The sequence below is a fragment of the Artibeus jamaicensis genome, unplaced genomic scaffold, assembly GCF_021234435.1.
Source record: "Artibeus jamaicensis isolate MK-2021 breed Jamaican fruit bat unplaced genomic scaffold, CSHL_Jam_final contig_1015, whole genome shotgun sequence".
Taxonomy (NCBI): Eukaryota; Metazoa; Chordata; class Mammalia; order Chiroptera; family Phyllostomidae; genus Artibeus; species Artibeus jamaicensis.
This window is the reverse complement of record NW_026521194.1, coordinates 16,465,716-16,481,474: the sequence shown is the minus strand read 5'-3', so window position 1 is coordinate 16,481,474 and position 15,759 is coordinate 16,465,716. Positions and strand designations below refer to the sequence as shown.

General features: G+C 42.9%; 1 protein-coding gene and 1 pseudogene across 6 annotated transcripts in view; one reads left to right on the top strand and one right to left on the bottom strand.

Annotated features, from left to right (window-relative positions):
• The window catches only part of PLEKHM3 (pleckstrin homology domain containing M3), a 176,595-nt gene that overhangs the window by 126,913 nt on the left and 33,923 nt on the right, over positions 1–15,759 (bottom strand). For all 6 annotated transcript variants that reach the window (XM_037165943.2, XM_037165938.2, XM_037165942.2 and 3 more), the window contains exon 3: positions 14,808–15,743. In XM_037165943.2, the coding sequence (XP_037021838.2) occupies positions 14,808–15,743 (936 nt within the window). The remainder of the gene's footprint in view (positions 1–14,807; positions 15,744–15,759) is intronic.
• LOC119064338 (60S ribosomal protein L4-like) overlaps positions 1–15,759 on the top strand; it is a 122,370-nt pseudogene that overhangs the window by 80,996 nt on the left and 25,615 nt on the right.

Here is a 15,759-nt window from a genome sequence, read left to right as displayed (position 1 = left end):
CTAACCTCGTAGTGGTCATCATTCTGCCGTATCTATGTATAGCAAATCATCACACTGTGCACCTGAAAGATACACAATGTTCTATCAGCCTATCTCAACAAAGCTGGGGAAAAGATGAACTACGTTTCGGGGGGTCTAAGGTGCAGGTGGCGACCAGAGTTACCAGTGTTGCTGTAAACTTGGCAGTAGGTAACAGAATATATGTTCGATGCTCTCACAAGAAACCAAACCACGTTAATTACGTGGGGTGACGTTCTGGCTAACTTTAACATGGCCATCACTTCACATTATATACATACACCAAATCACACCGTACGCCTCAGAGCTACCCAATGTTATTTGTCAATTATAACTCAATAAGGCTGGGAGGAAATAAAAGAATGTGATTTTCAATCTTTGGAAAACTGATACCAGCCCGCATGCCTTTGGTTTTGGAATCCTAGTTCTGTCTAGAAGTGGTGTTAGCACACATAAAATTATTTTCAGTGAAAGCTAATACATAAAACTCATTTTGTTGGTCACCTTTATAATATCCTTTAAAAAATGCTCCCTATTTTAAGCCAAGATTTGAGAGTGATGTCTGGGCTGGAGAGTGGGGAGCACAAAGTCACGGGGTGTGCACATCACCCCGCCCCTGAGCGGGGGGCCCCTCCGGGAGGCTGCCGCCAGCCCCGCAGCCCACAGCCAGCCAGTTTCCTGGCTGCTTCCGAGGCCTCTTGGTCCCAGGAAGACCCAAGAAGATGCACCAGAAATCTACCCTCCCCAGGTGGGTGCAGTCAGTGCAGGAGGGCACACACCAGAGGCTCACTGGAAATGCGTGGACTGGAGGAATAGCCTGAGGCTTCCTCATTCTCTGGGACCAACTACACGTCACTTATCCTCTTTCCATCCAGGCTCCACTTTTTTTGCTGTAGAAATGGCCCACTCGATGTCCTGTGCTGTTCTGTAATATATTGTCTGGTCTTCCTCCCTGGTTCTTGGCAGGGAGCTTCTAAAACCCTTGTAATTTCCTGAGTGATACAAATGTCCTTATTCATGAGTCTCTTGGGTCACAGCTGAATTTCTGCTAATGAGGTGACTCATGGTGGGCCACTAAATAGCTTCAGGATGGGGGTGGTCACCAGAAGGACCCAGCACGTGATTAGAGGGTTGGGGCTTTGAGCCAGCCTGACCTCAGTAGAGCATGCCTGCATCATGAAACCCCAGTGAAAATTCTGGATGCCGAAACTCTGCGGGACTTCCTGGCTAGGGACGCATCACTGCGCCGGAGGGTGACGTGTCCTGAGTCCACAGGGAGAGGGCCCAGAGCTCTGTATTTGGGGCCCTCACACACTTCACATTCTGGGTCTCTGCACTTGATGTTCCCCATTTGTTTCCTTTCTAATAAAACTATAATTGTAAGTATAGTGCTTTCCTGAGTTGTGTGTCACTCCAGCTAATTAGCAACCTTGTGGGGGTTGTGGGAACCCCCAAATTAGTGGCTAGTCAAAGTGCAGGTAGCCTGGGGACCCCTAGAATTTGTGGCTGGCAGCTGCAGTGGGGGCAGTCTTATGGGGGATCAAGTCCTTCACTCATGAGGTTTGCACCAAGCGAGGGTGGTTTGTGCCAGAACCGAAGGGCAGTGCGCCAACAGGGCTGAAACAGAATATGGGCACGTGAGGAAAACTCCGTAGGGCAGGGGTCTGCAGCCTGTGTTGGAGGAACACCAGTCCTGCAGGGAGGGGGTCAAGTAAGTCTGGACATGTTTCACACGTACCCCTCATACCAGTGTAACAAAGGTTCTACAAGTAGTCAAGGTTATGTAGTCAAAAATTTAAATTAAAAAATGTCTCAGTCAAAACCATAAAAATCTTAGACGAAAAGATAGGCAGTAAAATCTCAGACAACCCTTGTACCAATATTTTTTTCTGATGTATCCCCTTGGGCCAGGGAAGCAAAAGAAAAACAAATGGGACATCACACTAAAAAGTTTTTGCACAGCGAAGGAAACCATCAACAAAATGAACAGACACCCCATTGTATGGGAGAACATATTCACCAATGATACAGCTGATAAGGGGGTGATATATAAAACTTATAAAGAACTTATATATAATTCAACACCAAAAAACCCCAACAATCCAATAAAAAAATGGGCAAAGGACTTAAATAGACACTGCTCCAAAGAGGATATACAGATGGCCAATGACATAGGAAAAGATGCTGAACGTCACTAATTATCGGAGAAACGCAAACTAAAACCATAATGAGATATCACCTGTCAGAATGGTCATCACCAATAAATCAGCAAACTACAAGTGCTGACGAGGATGTGGAGAAAAGGGAAGTCTTTACAGTGCTGGTGGGAATGCAGACTGATGCAGCCTTTGTGGAAAGCAGTATGCAATTTCCTCAAAAAATTAAAAACAGACCTGCCTTATGACCCAGCAATTCCACTTCTGGGAATATACCCAAAGAAGCCTAAAACACTAATTTGAAAGAATATATGCACCTCTACATTCACTGCAGCATTATTTGCAATAGCCAAGATTTGGAAGCAGCCCAAGTGTCTATCAGCAGATGAATGGATAAAGACACTGGTATATTTACGCAATGGAATACTACTGAGCCATAGAAAGGATGGAAACCATAACCTTTTGCCAGCAGAAAAAGACACATGATTTCACTTATATGTGGAATCTAATGAACAAAATAAGCTAATAAAATAGAAACACACTCATAGATACAGAGAACAGACTGACAGCTGTCAGAGGGGAGAGGGTTGAGGGACTGGGTGAAAAAGATAAATGGATTAACCAACACCCCCCCCAAAAATACCCCAAAACTCACAAACACTAGTATGCTGATTACCTGAGGCAAAGGGGGCTGGGAGAGGTAGGAGAAGGTAAAGGGTGTGATAAACAGTAATGGAAAGAGCCTTGATTTGGGGTAGTAAACATACAATACAATATACAGAGGATGTAATGTAGAATTATGTACCTGAAATCCATATCATTTTATTAACCAATGCCAGCCCAATAAATTCAATAAAAAATAATTTAAAAAGAATATAGTAGTAAACTATTAGTGCTGTTTTATTGCATAAATATTAATAAATTATAAAAAAGTGTTATATATACTTATCACATTTTAAAATCATTAAAATAAAAGTAAGAATTCCCTAACAAAGTAAAAAATAAAAAAAACTTCCTGGAGACCTTCACAATCGTAACTTGTCAAAAGGGGAGGTGCTGGCCCCATGATGTATTAGTATTTTTAAACAACCTAGATGATGGAGTAGAGAGCATCTCAATTATATCTGCAGACGACTCCAACCCGAGATTCCTAAAAGAGTCGGTGAAAGCAGGCAACCCAGTGGTGGGAGTGGGGAGAGAGGGTTCAAAACAGAGATGATCAGAAATGTTTAGTGCGCCCAATGCACAGCTAGGGAGACGGCGGTGAACAAGCTGACAGAGCCTTTGCCAATACAGCATTTGCAGTAAAGTGGAGGAGACATATGAAATAAATAGTTATACAAATGACAGTGTAATCTCAGTTACGACAAGTACTAGAGTAATAGGTACTACGTCAGCATCCCAGTGGAGGGAACTAAGTGGGTCCTAAATCAGTCTGAGGAAGGGCTAGAGAAGGCGTTCCCGAGAAAGTGACATTTACCATATTTTTGGACTATAAGACGCACTTTCTCCCCACAAATATAGGAGGAATAATGGTTGTTAATGTTGCTGTTGAGTTCTGTTTACATTTACATCAGTGAAATAGTTATTAAATATTTTACCAAATTTTTTGCTTCAAAAAATTGTTTTCCTATTTTTCTCCTCTAAAACCTAAGTGCATCTTATGTTCCAAAAAAATCCAGGTAAGTAGAGGCCTGAAGAATGGGCTGGGTGAGTGGGGAGGGCAGCAATATTCCAGGGAGCGGGAAGGCTCGGAGGTGGGTGGGAAGGATGTGGTTCATCAAAGGAACAGAGTGAAGTCTGTGTGGCTGGAACCCGGTGTGTGCGAGAGGATGCCAAGAAAGCAAGAGTTGAAGGTGAGTAGGGGACAGGAGTCAAACCATGTGGGGACACTATAAGGATGCTTGTCTTCACGCCAAAAGACACAGGAGCCACTTAAGGACTGTAAAGAGGGGTCTACCAGGGTCAGGCTGAATTTTAGTAAGATTACATGGCCTGCATGGACTGGTAGCAAAGAAAATGAGAGCGGTAAAGGCTATCAAAATTCAAATATAAATATGCTTATTAAGTATAAAAAACTGGGCATAGTATTAGGATATATTAAAAAAGGAAGCCAGAATGTGGATAAGGCCTTGAACTAATCTCCTCTGTTTGTATTCACTGCTGGGTAGAACCCTATTAGAACATCAGTGCAATGTCCAGAATGTAGGGCAGACATGGAGGCCTGGACATTATCGGCAGATTGGTACCTTGATATTGGACATATGTAGAATAAACAGTTAGAGGAAATTGCTTAATAACCCAGAGAAAACTGAAGTACGGCTTGACTCACTCACTACGAACACTCTAAGGAATAGGCCAGTGGTTTCTCAAACTTCGTATGCAATCAAATCAACTGGAAAGTTTGCTAAAATCCCTAGGACTGATTCCAGAGATCATGACCTCAACAGAGAAGAGTCCAGCCAATGCTCCCCATGTTACCTTAATGATGCTGAGGCAGATGGTGTTCCGACCACACTTTGAGAGGGGCTGGAGTCCTTCCCTCAAAAGTCAGACCCAAGTCATAGGCCAGGGGAGTGAAGGGGGTGGGGTCATGGAGAAGGAAGGCTCATTTCTACCTGAGGGAATTGAGGGGGGCGGAAGGGGGGTGGATAGAGTAGTCAAGGAAGGCTTGGAAAAAACTCTTTATGAACTTTTTACACTCAGAAATCTTCAACAAAGCATAATACAAAACCACGCCCAGAACATTGCCTGTCACCCTCATCTCAGGCTCACTGCTTGGCAGGCCTTTTTACCTGAAACGTGAAAAGGAGTTTTGCCCTCTTTGTTTTTTACTAATGTGACTTAATTACAACATTTTCTATGTTAACATATCCCAAAGTATAAAGACCTGCATACAGTTATATTTCATACTGCTAAAGTTCACTTCTAGTTTACCCCAACACCTGCACTTTGGGGACTATATGTGGCCTGTGTTTGGTAAATGAATGAGTGATCAGATGCAAATATCAATGTGAGAAGTAAATTAGTATTACTCTGTTATTAGATTTCCTTATTTAGAGCTGTCTTTATTGATAAAAATGGCAAGTTTTTACTGAAGTAGGTTTCTGCTTTTAGGCAGTAAAATGGATTTTAGAAAACCTCTCAAGTAGCTCTTATTCTTAGAGGAGCCTGGGAAACTTGGTTTCTCATGGAACTTAGCTAGAAATTAAGAAGAGTATTGACCTACCCCCAGATAGGACATTCCCAGTCTATTCTAAAACCTCACCTACATCAATTTCTCTCCTAATGAAAGGTCAATAAATAGAAACTTTTGACTCAAAGGACAGTCCAATAGTACATTAACACTTCCTTTAGAAGTTTAGCCGGAAATGAACACATGATGAGAACAATGTGAACCATAAAGGAAGCTACAAAAAGGGACAAGAACTTTCCAGACCAAAGTATAGCAACAAAGACTGGGAGAAATGAACAGCTTAAAAAAAAAATGATAGCACAGCTATGGCCTATGAAGTTCAGGAAGGTCTATCAAAAGATCCATATCTTCTGAAATTCAAAATGATTTTATTCTTCTGAAACATATCAAAGACCAACATGTGACTTCTATGATGAGAATACCAGGAATAAATCAAAAAAGCAAATTTATATCCTATAAAATCAAACGGTCTACTTATACAAAGTGATCAAATCTCTCTGAATTTTAGGATGTGAAATAGTTCAAAACCCAAATTATATAATATTCTTCTCCTCCCAAAGAGTCATATTATTATTTCAGTATATATTCATATTCTTAATATACATTTATTTATTTTTATTTAAAATGATTTTCTGGCCCTAGAAACTTAAGACTGCAAAGAAAGGGGTGGGGGGGGTGTCAAAAACAAAGTAATTCATGCAATGGTAGACCTCAGAGCCAGGAGAAAGACTCCCATCTCCAGTCTTCTTACTCAAGTGATGCTTCCACAGGTTTAAAATCTCTTCCCCAAAGGAGAAAGGTCTTATTTATTAAATGAGGTTTATATGGAGGACGTTAATCTAATTTTCTCTAGACATCAAAGAATCACAGAACAAGAGATAAAAGGGACCATATAGTGCCAGGTCATTCCCTCTAAAATTTTCCAGAAAGATGGAAGTATTGGAAGGAAACTAAAAATCTTCCAGTTCAACTGTGTGCCATAATTACTTATTTAATTGTCTGGCTTCTAATTTTCAATTTCTGTGAGGACATAATAGGATTATATTGTTCACTGTGCATCAAGCACAGTGCTTAGAACATAGGAGGGCTTCAATAAACATTTGCAGAAGGGCTGAGTTAGTAAATCTTTTCATTTTGCAGATAAGAAAACCATAGCTGGGAAAAGTAAAGTGATCTGCTTTGAGGTCAAAATTCAAGGTCTTCCAGTTTCACTGGCCAGAACTCTTGCCACTCTACTCATTTTCACCCATGGCCATCAAACCTTAAATAAGCAAAGTCCATCTCACTCAGGACATTTCTATTACCTTGGTCCCATGGCATTGCACAGAGAATAGCAAATGCTATTTGCTAGGGAGCAGCCTTTAAATAAGTGGAGACAACCCTGGCACCCTCCCTGTTCTGGGTCCTATTTGCATGGCATGGTATTTAGTACCTTCCCTCTCCTTTCACGTGTCAATGGATGTGGCTGTTTGTTCCACAAGAGCAGCATCCATAACTGAAACATCCAGGTCTGGCCACGCAGAACACAATGAGGCTATGATCTCTCTTACTAGACCCATGGTGCATGTTTCTGATGCACCCCCAGCAGCACAGATTCTGGCTTCCCATTGCCTCATCTGTACACCCACTGACCTGCTCTTCAATCAGATGTCCTCTACCTTCTATCTTTGCGGTTAATTTTCTGATTATAAGTATGGGGCTATCTATTTACCCCGACTAAATCATATTTTGTTTGGTCCATTCCTTAACATGTGTTTCAGAATCCGGATTCTGTCATCCAGCATATTAGTTGTCTGACCCAGTTTTGGGAGCACTATAAATTGATAAGTATGTCTATGATATCTTTATCAAGGTAACTACTGTCTTATCTGGGCAAATAATAAAAATAGCTAATCCTTATATTTATGTGCCAGGCACAGTTCCAAGCCCTGTTAACTTATTTTATACTCACTACCACAAACTTATGAGGTAGATGCGATTATTTTCTCACATTTGAGATTTATACATAGAGATACACAGAAGTTAAGTAATTTACCCAGGGTCACACAGTTGGTGAGCCACAGATCTGGAAACCCAGCCAGTCTGATGCCAGAGTTCTTGATCTTAATTACTAAATTATGCTGCTTCTCTTTATTATCATGTGCCTTTACTGACAACCTCCTAGGCCGACGAGAATCCATTGGTCAACAATCCTTGGGTAAAGCTGCCAGTCATTCATAAAATTATGTAACTGTAATTCCTTCTAACCCAAGTTTCCCTGTCTTGAATGTTTTGCCAAAGGCTTTTCAGAAAACTAAGTGCTACACAGCAATGATTTTCAACCTTTTTCATCTCATGGCACACATAAATTCCTAAAATTCTGTGGCACACCAAAAAAATATACTATTCCCTATCTGACCAAAAAAATGGGTATAATTTTCATTCAATCATACCAGGCAGCTATTGTTGTGTTGGCTGTTGTCATTTTTTAATTTGACAATCTAAAAGAAACGAGGTCAGGGCCCCTGACAAAACAGTCAGGCATTGCATGATTTAACACTCCTGCAGCACACCAGTTGAAAATCTGCTATCTAGCACACAACTGACTGGTCTAATAACCCCTCCTTTTCCTCTGGGCATCCTCAACCCAAGACTGTAAAGTCCTGGGGATCCAGCCCATTTCTGTGCTTTTCTTCTTTCTCCCATAGCCCCTATTGCCTGAGCATGCAACAGAAATTCAGATTTTACCCTTGACAGGTAGTAAAAGCCAAGAAGACTTTTCCCTGAGTTTAATTCTATAGGAACTATGAGGATGAAGTTTAAAAGGGGGATGTATGTGAGGGGAGAGAGCACTTTAGCTCTTCAGCTCTCAAATTCTCTATACCAGGAGCCTCTGACATAAGCAGAGACAGGATGTATTGATCTCCAAGCCAGTGGCCCTAAAAGCTTAACCCCTTTTCTCCCAGCCCCATTTTCCTGCTCAACCCTTTCAAGCTCTTCATACCCTTTGGAGGAGGTTCTATAAATCTTTGAAAAGCACAGCCTGTACCTCACCCTACTTGCATATCCCAAGGTGCCTGGCGGAGCACGTGTATGGTACCCGTGAGGAGTTTAAACAATGCTCGTTGAAATGAACCCTCCACCAAACACCACTTAAGGATTCTACTGTCAGCAACCCCTTCATGGTCATATTCAAGGTGGGGAAATAAAACTTAACCCTTCAGGAGCTGACACACAAACTGTCTTACAGATTTCTCCTCTGTAAGACAATAATCCAATACACTAAAAACCAAAGTGACTTGGACAATACAAGGTGAGAAGCCAGCAAGGGACTAAACAATGTTTACCTATGACATTTTGGGGGTGGGGCGTATCTAAGTTTTCCTTCATTGTCTTTTCCTTCTCTGATTGGCTACTCGTCTATTCCTTAACTCGAATAAATCTTCACCTCACTACCATTCCTAGCAAGAGGGGGACAAATTTGAAAATAGGTGTAAAGGTGGGAATTGGAGATCTCAAGGAAAGTCTATTTCTTTTCTTTCTCTCACTTTATGAAATCTGGCGCTTTTGCGGCTAGAGGATCTTCTAATTTTTCACATGGAAATCAAGATAGATACATTTGGCTACATTAGAACATTTGTTTTTTTAAAGCATACTATACAACTCCCCTTCCTAGCACCTAAAAGTCTACAGATCTTCCTTTACCTGGACTCACATGCATAATCAGCTTCCACATTTAATTTCTCTTTTTCCTAAGAATTGCTATTCTGCATGATTTACTCCAAGGCCAATAAGTAACTAACTATGCCCAACTCAAAAATAATTGCTTACTTCCAGACTGGCAGCTACTTAATGAATAATTAACCACCTCATACTTTCTATTGGGATGCCTGCATTACCAGGGTAAAAGTATCCTTTATGTCTAAACAATGTCATAAAACAGGCCTTTGCCAGAAAGACACTCTCATTTATCACATGAAATGCCAAGTGGTATTAACAAGGTCGATACTGTTTGTTTGATATATTTTGCTTTCATAGGGCTTGAAATGATTTGTTTTTGCAGCTGTAACAGAGTTAAATTAGGGATTTAGCTCTGGTTTAGCTAGTTGAGCATATATAAAAACTAGGGGCTATTAATTATCTGCCTGGAGGGTTCTGGTCATCTTCCCACAGTCTATAGCATCCTTGGAGTACTCAGTCACACCACAATTCTGCCCCACAAATTATCAATGCCCACTCTTCAGGAGCTGAGGAGAGATGAAATAACTCAAATTTCAATTTCTCACTCTACAACACCCCCTCCCCAAAATGTGTGTTATTATGGTGCACACATTTTTTAAAAGTCGAGTAAAGAATTTAAGAGAAAATCTAGAGCAAGACTAGTTTCAGACATCCGTTTCTATAAATGAGAGACTTAAGAAAACACTTTTCTGACCTTAAAGCACCAATAATCAGCCCCCTTCCTCTTTCTCTCTTCTCACGCTGCTGTTTTGCCTTAAATGGAGCAGGGGGAAGGAGGAAGTTTGCTCCAAAGATAAACTTGTCAAAAGCCTGCACTACAATACTAATTCCTCTTTACCTGTTTGTGAATGTCAGCTGGGAGCAAGCGCTGAAAAGCTTTGGTGGGGGGGGGGGGGAGCAAGGGGGGAAGGGGGAAAGGAGGGGTGGGGGGGCAAAGAAAAACTGAAGGGCAATTCAAACAAAAGTGAAATCACACACACACACACACACACACACACTCAGACACACAAAGAGAAGGGAAAAAATGCCCCCCCCACCCCAGGCCCTAACAACATACTTCTTTATCAGAGGTTCATTGTCAATCAATTAGCCGAGGCAGCGGGGGCCTGTGAGGTGGGGGTGCCCAGGGAAACAATGGACAGCCCTGTTGTATGACTATTTAATCACTTTTGCTAAATAAATAGAGCAGCCCCGAGGTGCTGTCATGTCAAGGGAATTTATAACAAAAAAAAACTTCATTTTTCACTGGTCATTCCTTTTTTTCCTTCAGGACAAGAGAGGGTTATTACTGTAGCCTTAAGTCCCATCTTTGTGTTTCTCGCCTTTGATTCCCACTCGGACCCTGCCACTTTCTGGCACTAATTTGTCAGGCTGAACAAAGAGAGGATTTGTACCTCCTGTAAGGTCTCAATTAGGAATGGCTTCTGCTGCATTATGTGCCATTCAGAGAGGACACAATGCCGGTAATTACAGGAATTTGCACTAAATGGCTGAAGAATTCACAGCAAAACTGACCCCCCCCCCACCGCCCCCAACTCTACCTTGGGCTAACCCCTCCCAAGGGCTGGGGGAGAAAAAGGAAAGCAAAAAGCTCTTAAAGCCAGAGAGACGTAATTACCAACAGCAGTCCCAAGAGGTTAAACAGCAGCCAAAGGAGTTAAACCATAAAAACTGACAGTGTGAAAACGGCGGAGGGGGTCCCCAGGGCTCGCTGTTTTTCTTGCTGTCTCTTCCGTTAACATTTTCAACTTCAGTTCAGAACCAGAAACACGGTCCCACAGTGGGCCATCTGATTTCACTACCAGATTACAAAGCAGTAACAAAAAGGACGCTTTAAAAGGTAAGCTTCGCATCTCCCTGGTGCAACTATAAACAAGGCCCTGGGCCCTTTTATTACAGTACTGTAGTCAATTGCTAGGTTTCTTGATTGCTGGGAAATTACATGAAAAATATCTGTGTGTATCAGTGCCAGGAAAACCGTGTTATCTATTGAGGGGAAATAGCTATGTACACACACACGTCTAATTCCTGAGGAAAACAGGGTTGCTGCCTTATAACCTAATTTATCCAGCTATTTGCAAACAACCTTAGAACCACTTACAGGTACACGCTTTATAAATATTTTAACAAGCCACATAATCATTTGTTTTAGCATTAATATTTTAATACCACAGATTCCCCATTGCCCAACAAACACCATTTAGAATCCCAGCCAGTAACTCCACCAAAACGCACCTCATTTTCTGCTGCAGAGGGGTTTCTGAAAAGCTGTACTAAAGCAGCACCAAATTAATTATTATTAAATACCACTTTCATCATGTGCTTCTCTGCTCGGGAACCTTCTGCAGCTTCGGGGTGAAACGCTAAGTTCAACCTTGTCAAACTGCCCCTCTTTTGTAGGTCAGAAATGACCAAATGCCTGCAATGTCATATAGTTCTACATGGCACCGATGCTGCTGGTTCTTAATCCTGTGACTGGGCTCTTCTTCTAGAGCTCAAATCCCAGCAGCCACTGGGCATCCGTGAAGCGGTTACTTGACTAACGTCCGTCTTCCCTAGTGGACTGCGATTTCCACAAGAGCAGGGACCATGTCTACTTTTTTGCAGCACTGACTTGCCCAGGTGGCACCCAAGTTTCAGAAACGTGATCGGACACTTGGCAGATAGCAGAGGGTAGAAAGAACGAAAGAAATTAATTTTCAAAGGCAAACGTTCAGGAAAAGGGAGAAGCACGTGTAAAGGCCGGGCGGGGATGACCAAGGTGGGCTCCAGAGCGGCAAGCAGGCCTCCGTGGCCGGGGCTTCCCAAGCACAGGGCAGCCATGAAGCTGGAGAGGAGGCCTTGGACAGACCACACATAATCAAATACAACTATAAAAAGTTCAAGCACATGCTAAGAAAGATACAGTTATGCATAAGCATGTATTTGCAAAACCGTAACCTCAGACATTTTGGGGTGGTTGCGGTCCATTTTCTCTGCAGGGGCACTTTAAGTTTCAAAGAAGAATATAGAAAATTCTTCACCTACAGAAAGAATTTAGTGCAATCAGGCCAACTGCACGACTTTGTGGATTGAAGAGCCAACGTTTGTGGCTCTCCTGAATAGCAACTGAATGACATCATTAATAAAGAGCTGCTCAGTGCAATCTTCCACTTTTAAGGTTTATTCATCAAAAATATTTCAAGGGAGAAGGACTAAGTGGACATAAAAACTTACAGTCTGAGAAGGCCCACTAAAACCATAAAATATTGTGGATTCGCTTCTCCTTAAAACAGTAGATAAGGCCAAGGTTCAACTCACAACAATTTCCTGGACTTTCTGGCCTTCTGGAAGGTAAACATGGCCATGCAACCAGCCTTTTCACTGAATGAGTGTTTTTATGAGGATGCAAAGTTAGGGAACACAAGTACTACGCGAAGAAGCAGCTGGTTTACATTAACTGTGTTTGTGAGAAACATAGATCAATTTTTAAAGTTCCATCTGCTATAATAATCTTGATATAATGAACAGCCTCCCAAGTAATTTAAAAAACACTCAGAGCTTTGCTTAACAAGTTCCTGCCTTTTTCTTTTGAGACTCTGCCCCCTACAGGAGATGAAGTATTCCTACCTGAGATAGAAACCAAGTATTCCGTGCACAGGCAGTTAAGGAAAATGAAAAGCAACTCAGTAAAACCACATGTACCACAAAGCAACTGAATGTAGTAGTTTCCAATAGAAGAGAGAGCAATGAAATGAAATTAACATTTTTGACTTTGGAATTGGCCACACTATACAAATTAGCATTGACTTCTTCCCATCCCAAATTAAAAACCTACCTATGCCCTATTAAAACTCCAAAGCAAAACATGAAGGTAAAAGCTGAGTGAAGCAAATGAGTTTTAGACTACATCACCTGTCTCCTGGATTCCCTACTACCAACCTGTGCTCCAACCAGCCAACTTTGGCGAACACAGCCAAGAGAGGCACCCCTAAATATGGAACCCAAAGCTGCTGCCCAAACATCCTGTCCCCACCCGTTACTTAATCCTTTTCCTGTTCTTTTCCACTTAGCATTCCTTTCCCTGCCTCTTCTACTCCTTTTCCTGTTTCCATTTCCCCACTGCCAGATGCAGTGGGCCTGCTGAATGGTACCCTCTGCCTGCTCCTGAGCACTGAAAACACTAAGACAGCACAGCACAGTGCACACTTCTGCAGGAAGCAAACTCATGAGAGGGAGGTGAATTAGGTAACAACTGGGCACCAATCCTTTTGTTACACCTGAGGCTTTTCTTCCCCTTTTACTAGAAAGATTCCCAATTCAGGCACCCCCGTCCCTACCTTGAGGATTAAGCTGGGCTCTCCTTCCTGGTTCTAATAGCACAACAGATGTGCTGCCCCTGTCGGCAGCCTAAAGTCAGAAAAGCATACCATAATCCCAGAACACCCACAAAGCAGGCACTCAGTAAATGACTGCTGAATGTCTGAACTTCGAAACATACTATATTTACTAGTATAATGAGATACTGAAATACCAAACATTTCTAAAGAACTGCACTACAAAAGGTGTCTCCTTATTTCAAAACCAGTTTTGAAAAGTAGATGGCTGGCTTAAGCCAAGCCCGTAGACATGTATATACACACACCGCCTAGTATGGCTTCCTTTCTGGCCAGGTGCTTCCACTCTCGCCAACTCGCCCTGCAAGCTGCTACTTCCCAGTCACAGCAGCCCTCCAGGCAGGACAGGGGTAACTCACTCACTCCTGACCACCTCCATTAGGTAAGTTATTTTTCAATAGAAAAGGCCATCATCATAACTCACATAAATTCAAAACGGGGGATTTCAGTGTGCTACCACTGTTGATGGCTTTTCAATGCGGGAGCCAGCACAAATTCTAAAATTTGGTCTTGGTTGGCAGCGAGTCTCTTGCACATTTTTAAACAATGTACTTAAAAATCTGATGTACATGACTTAAATTTTTCCAAATTGGGGTTCCAATTAAAGCTGCCTTCGTGGTAAATTTCTTAGCACAAATAGTGGGGAAAAGGGAAATCATTTGATTTCGTTTATAGTAAGTATATAGATTTAGTTTAGTGAGGTTTTTGTTTTTTTTTCTCCTGTCTAGTTTACTGCTTTGGGGAAGGTAAGACGAATGGGGAGTAGGGAAGAGAAGCAGTCACAGGATTTTAAGAAAAAAACCAGATTACTGGCCTTGAACTCCACTTTGTGTCCCACCTTCCCTCAGCAATCCCAGAAGGCCCCGGGCCCAGTGTGACTCAGAGGTCATCTGCTTAGTCATATCCACCCTGCTCTCTCACTCAAGGCTGACTCTGTAGATTCTACCTCAACAGGATTTGACAAGGCCGTGATGGATGACAGGTACTGGCCCTGGGCACTTCCCTTGCCCGAGGATGCTCGCAGTCGGCTTTGGGCCTGAATGTCTCTTAGCAGGCCATCTGTAGCATCCACATCCACAGTGACCTTTACCTAAGGAAGCGGAGGAAACAGAACCACAGCAGACTCAGGAAGCCTAAAGTCTAGTCTGGCAATGCTTTGGCAAAGTCACTTTGATGCAATGGGGTCTATTGTCTCTACTTCTGTACTTACTTCACCCGCACGGCATGAAGACAAACAGATGTTCTAATACAGCTTTTTAAACAAGAAGGAGCTGTGACCGAATTCCAGTTGTGAGATTCAGAATTGTTTAATAAGCCTTAGGCTAAAAATCTGCTTCATACCTGCACACTTGAAACTCTGAGCAGTGAGCCCTCGTTCCAAAGACAAAGTTGTCAGAATGCTGAGGAAGCTGGTGGTCACGGACTGACGTTTGTTCTTCCTGAGCTCATGCCCACCCATCTGATCTTTGGGCTTACTCCTCAGTGTGACTTGCAGATTTTGCTCTGAGCTCCTTGCCACATTGGCTGCTGTTTTCAAAGCCTCCATCCATTCCTGAGCCCTCTGCCGGGTCTCGGCACGAAGGCGGAGGACATCTTGGGGGAAAATGACCTGAAAGCAAGAGTCACAGTCGTCCAGGTTGTCCATCTGGACAGCCAGACACACGTCCACGTTGTAGCTCAGCAGGGGGTCCTCGTCTAGCTTGCCGGGCTGAAAAGCCATAAGGTAGGCCCTGCTCAGCACGAATGTAAATGCCTTCCAGTTGTTCTGGACCGTGAGCCTGTACAGCGTCCCCGACTTGAGAATGTTTTGGTACTGTTTGGGGCTGTCCGAGACCGGGGACCGCGTGAACAGCTCACTGGATTTCTTCTGTAAACAATGATTCTGTGTACCGTCAAAATGATAACCAAGCCCTGGTGAGTTTGCCAGCTCATCCTGCCGTCCCACGTAACCAGGCACAGAGGCGTGCACAACTTCCCAGAGCTTCTGCCCCCAGTCCAAAGCCTCCCATGGCGACTCTGCCTTTAGCTGGAGCTGAGTGTTGTCATACAGAACAGTGTCCACCAGCCTGGCCTCGAGGTTGCCCAGCACAGATATGCTCTGGAAGTGTGACAGCAGGTATGTGGCGCAGAGGTTTTGATTCCCGCTGCTGTCGAGGCCGTAGAAATGTAAGTTGTAAGGGGAGAGTTCCGCGTAACAGCTTTGCCAGCAGCTGTCATGGTCCTTCCTAATCTCCAGGTAACCCTTCTTCACAATGTTTGGGAAGGCCTGCTTGTGTTCTAGGCGGAAAAAACA